This window comes from Mus caroli, chromosome 9, assembly GCF_900094665.2.
Source record: "Mus caroli chromosome 9, CAROLI_EIJ_v1.1, whole genome shotgun sequence".
In the NCBI taxonomy this organism is placed as follows: domain Eukaryota; kingdom Metazoa; phylum Chordata; class Mammalia; order Rodentia; family Muridae; genus Mus; species Mus caroli.
Window position 1 is genome coordinate 82,326,294 of NC_034578.1, and position 2,750 is coordinate 82,329,043.

The 2,750-nt window shown below is 40.5% G+C and overlaps 1 protein-coding gene across 1 annotated transcript in view; it reads right to left on the minus strand.

Moving 5' to 3' along the window:
- Positions 1-2,750, minus strand: part of Ibtk (inhibitor of Bruton tyrosine kinase) — a 65,565-nt gene that overhangs the window by 57,975 nt on the left and 4,840 nt on the right. The window contains exon 2 of the mRNA XM_029481964.1: positions 2,007-2,692. Coding sequence (XP_029337824.1) covers positions 2,007-2,327 — 321 coding nt within the window. The 5' untranslated portion in view covers positions 2,328-2,692. The remainder of the gene's footprint in view (positions 1-2,006; positions 2,693-2,750) is intronic.

Genomic DNA, 2,750 nt, shown 5'->3' on the forward strand with positions numbered 1-2,750 from the left:
ATAAACAAATCTTTAAAAAAAATGAAACAGATAAGAATTCTAATGATAAGACTCCTAATTTAGCTACACGTTGCTTAAGGATAGAAAGACTTGTTTTGTGTTTTCTGGGCTGCACAAACTTGAAAAAATAAATGCCTGTATAACCAAAGTTATACCGGGCGTTGGTGGCGCACACCTTTACTCTCAGTACTTGGGAGGTAAACGCAAGAGGATTTCTGAGTTNGAGGCCAGCCTGGTCTACAAAGTGAGTTCCAGGACAGCCAGGGCTACACAGAGAAACCCTGTCTCAAAAAACAAAACAAAACAAAACAAAAAAATAATAATAATTAAATAAATAAATAAATAAAACAAAGTTATATATTTAGAATGCATGACTCAGTATTCATTAGTCCAATGACACTGGGTATTTCTCAAAACACTTTCTGATTTAGGTATTGACGTAACACACCTGGATAGAATCTACTGAGTGACAAAATTTCATATAAATTAAGCTGATTTTAATTATTGAATTTTTAAACTAAAACCATTTTATTCCAATTAAACAAATAGATGTACTGGAGGAGGAAACCTGAGCCTTGAGAATATGAGGTGAGTATTCTGCCCCTGAGCTACATTCTCATACTGAACCTCTCTGGTTTTAGGTGCTGTCCAATTCATAAATCATTCTTCGTTCAANTAAATTCTGTTCAAGGTTCCCCCCATCCCCAGTAGCATATAGTAGTGCCCATAATATAAAATTGCACGATAGCTCATTATATACTGTTACCTTTTATGTATATTTGAAATTTTACATAAAACGTGTAAATAGATATACATGAGATTTCAACTCTAAAGATGAGGTATGACAATAAAAGTATCAAGCAAATATAAACCTTTCTTAGAAAACGCAACGTGAAATAGAGTAAGAAAGGCATACGCCTAAACTCCAGCCAGGGAAGCAGAGCAGTGCCCAGCTCAGCCATCCTTGGAGACACTTCCTCCTGCAGCAGAGAAGAGCAAATCAGAGACCCACAGCCAGACAATGTGCACACGGAGAGACCTCGGAGCACTCAGTCCTAAACAGGACATCTCCATCAGATCTTAGGGCTCAGGGAACCCCACAGAAGAGGAGGCAGAAAGAATGTGAGAGCCAGAGGNGATGGAACAAGGCCTCCTAAAGCACATGTGAACTCAGAGACTCAGGCAGCACGCACAGGCCTACACAAGATAGAGTCTGAGAGCTGAAAGGACAAAGGCCCCACCCCTGACCCAGAAGCTCTCTCTAATTAATAACCACCTGCAGATGACCACTTAGTTTTCTCCAAGGGAGTCTCACTGGAAAAACAAACGACTCTTGAGGGCAGGCCACACACTGAACAGTAGATGGCCCACAGACACTGAACTCAACAGCAGGACTGGAGGGTCCCCGCCTCAGAGTCACTTGCATCTGCACTTTTTTTAACCTCAATGTGTTACTATTATTCATTTATATTTATATATTTTCTTCTATCTATATAACACCCTCCAGTTCAGCATTTTCATAGGATGCCTGAGTGTGTCAATGAGTAGGTCTCTATTTCTTCCCTTCCTTGGGCTCTTTCCCTTCTGTTTGTTTTGTCTAATTGCAATGGGTTAGTTTTTATTTTATTTTATGATTATCTCAGAGAAGCATGTTTGGTTTTCTTCAGACAAAATCTCACTATATAGCCTTGGCTGTCCTGGAACTCACAATGTAGACCATGCTGGCCTCAAACTAACAGAGATCCACTTGCCTCTGCCTCCCTGCAAGTGCTGGGATTAAAGGTGTGGCTTGTTTGTCTTCTGATGAGAAACACAAAGGGGGTGGGGGGGGAGGTGGATGGGAGAGGAGGTGAGGAGGAGGTGGGGGGAGTAAAGAGAGGAGAAACCATAATCAGGGTATTATAATGTGAGAGAAAAAATAAACCTGTTTTCAGTAAAAGGAAAAAGAAACAAGAAGAGCACATGCTTAAATAAATAACAGCTTTAAATAAACTAATGATGCCTACCTTCAACAGAGACCAAACACAATCGATATGTCCATAAAAAACGCTTCTGTGCAGTGCTGTCCAGCCGGACTCCTTGTCTTTCACCAGCAAGTCCACTCCTTTCTCAATAAGCCAATCTAACACTCCCTTCTTCCCGCAGGAGGAAAGCAGGTGGACGGCGTTCCTGCCAAAGGCATCCTTGACAGTTGCAGCATTGTAGCAGTAACTGGAGAGGAAGGACTTGATCTGGTTCTCACTCCCCTTTGTCACCACAGAAAGGACATCCAGAGCATGCTTCAGGGATCTGCATTTTGACGTGCAGTCGGGGGTGGCAGAATCCATCCTAATTGCTTTATATTGCTTACTCCTTCAGAACAGTCACCGAAGTAAATTTTAAAAGTGAAAAAGCCAGGACACAAAGATACTATTCAGGAAGAATTTCAAGAAGAGATGGCCCTTNGGGGGTTATAATTTAAGTTGTCACAACAATTATATAAAACTATATATCTCTGTATAATCTTTTGGCACTTAAATCAAAAATTTATAAATAATTCTATAAAGTTCATATCAAATACAAGTTCTTCATTTAAAAAAATAATCTCAGTTTATAAATTATTCCTGGAGTCAAGCACCAAGGGGGAGTGAGGAGGGGAACTCCCCCTCCACACTGTCTGAGCCTTTCAAATAGCCATAATTGCGAGGGTGACCTGCAGGGAGACAAAGTAAAAGGAAAGTTACAAATCTAACTTGTAGCACTTGACAATA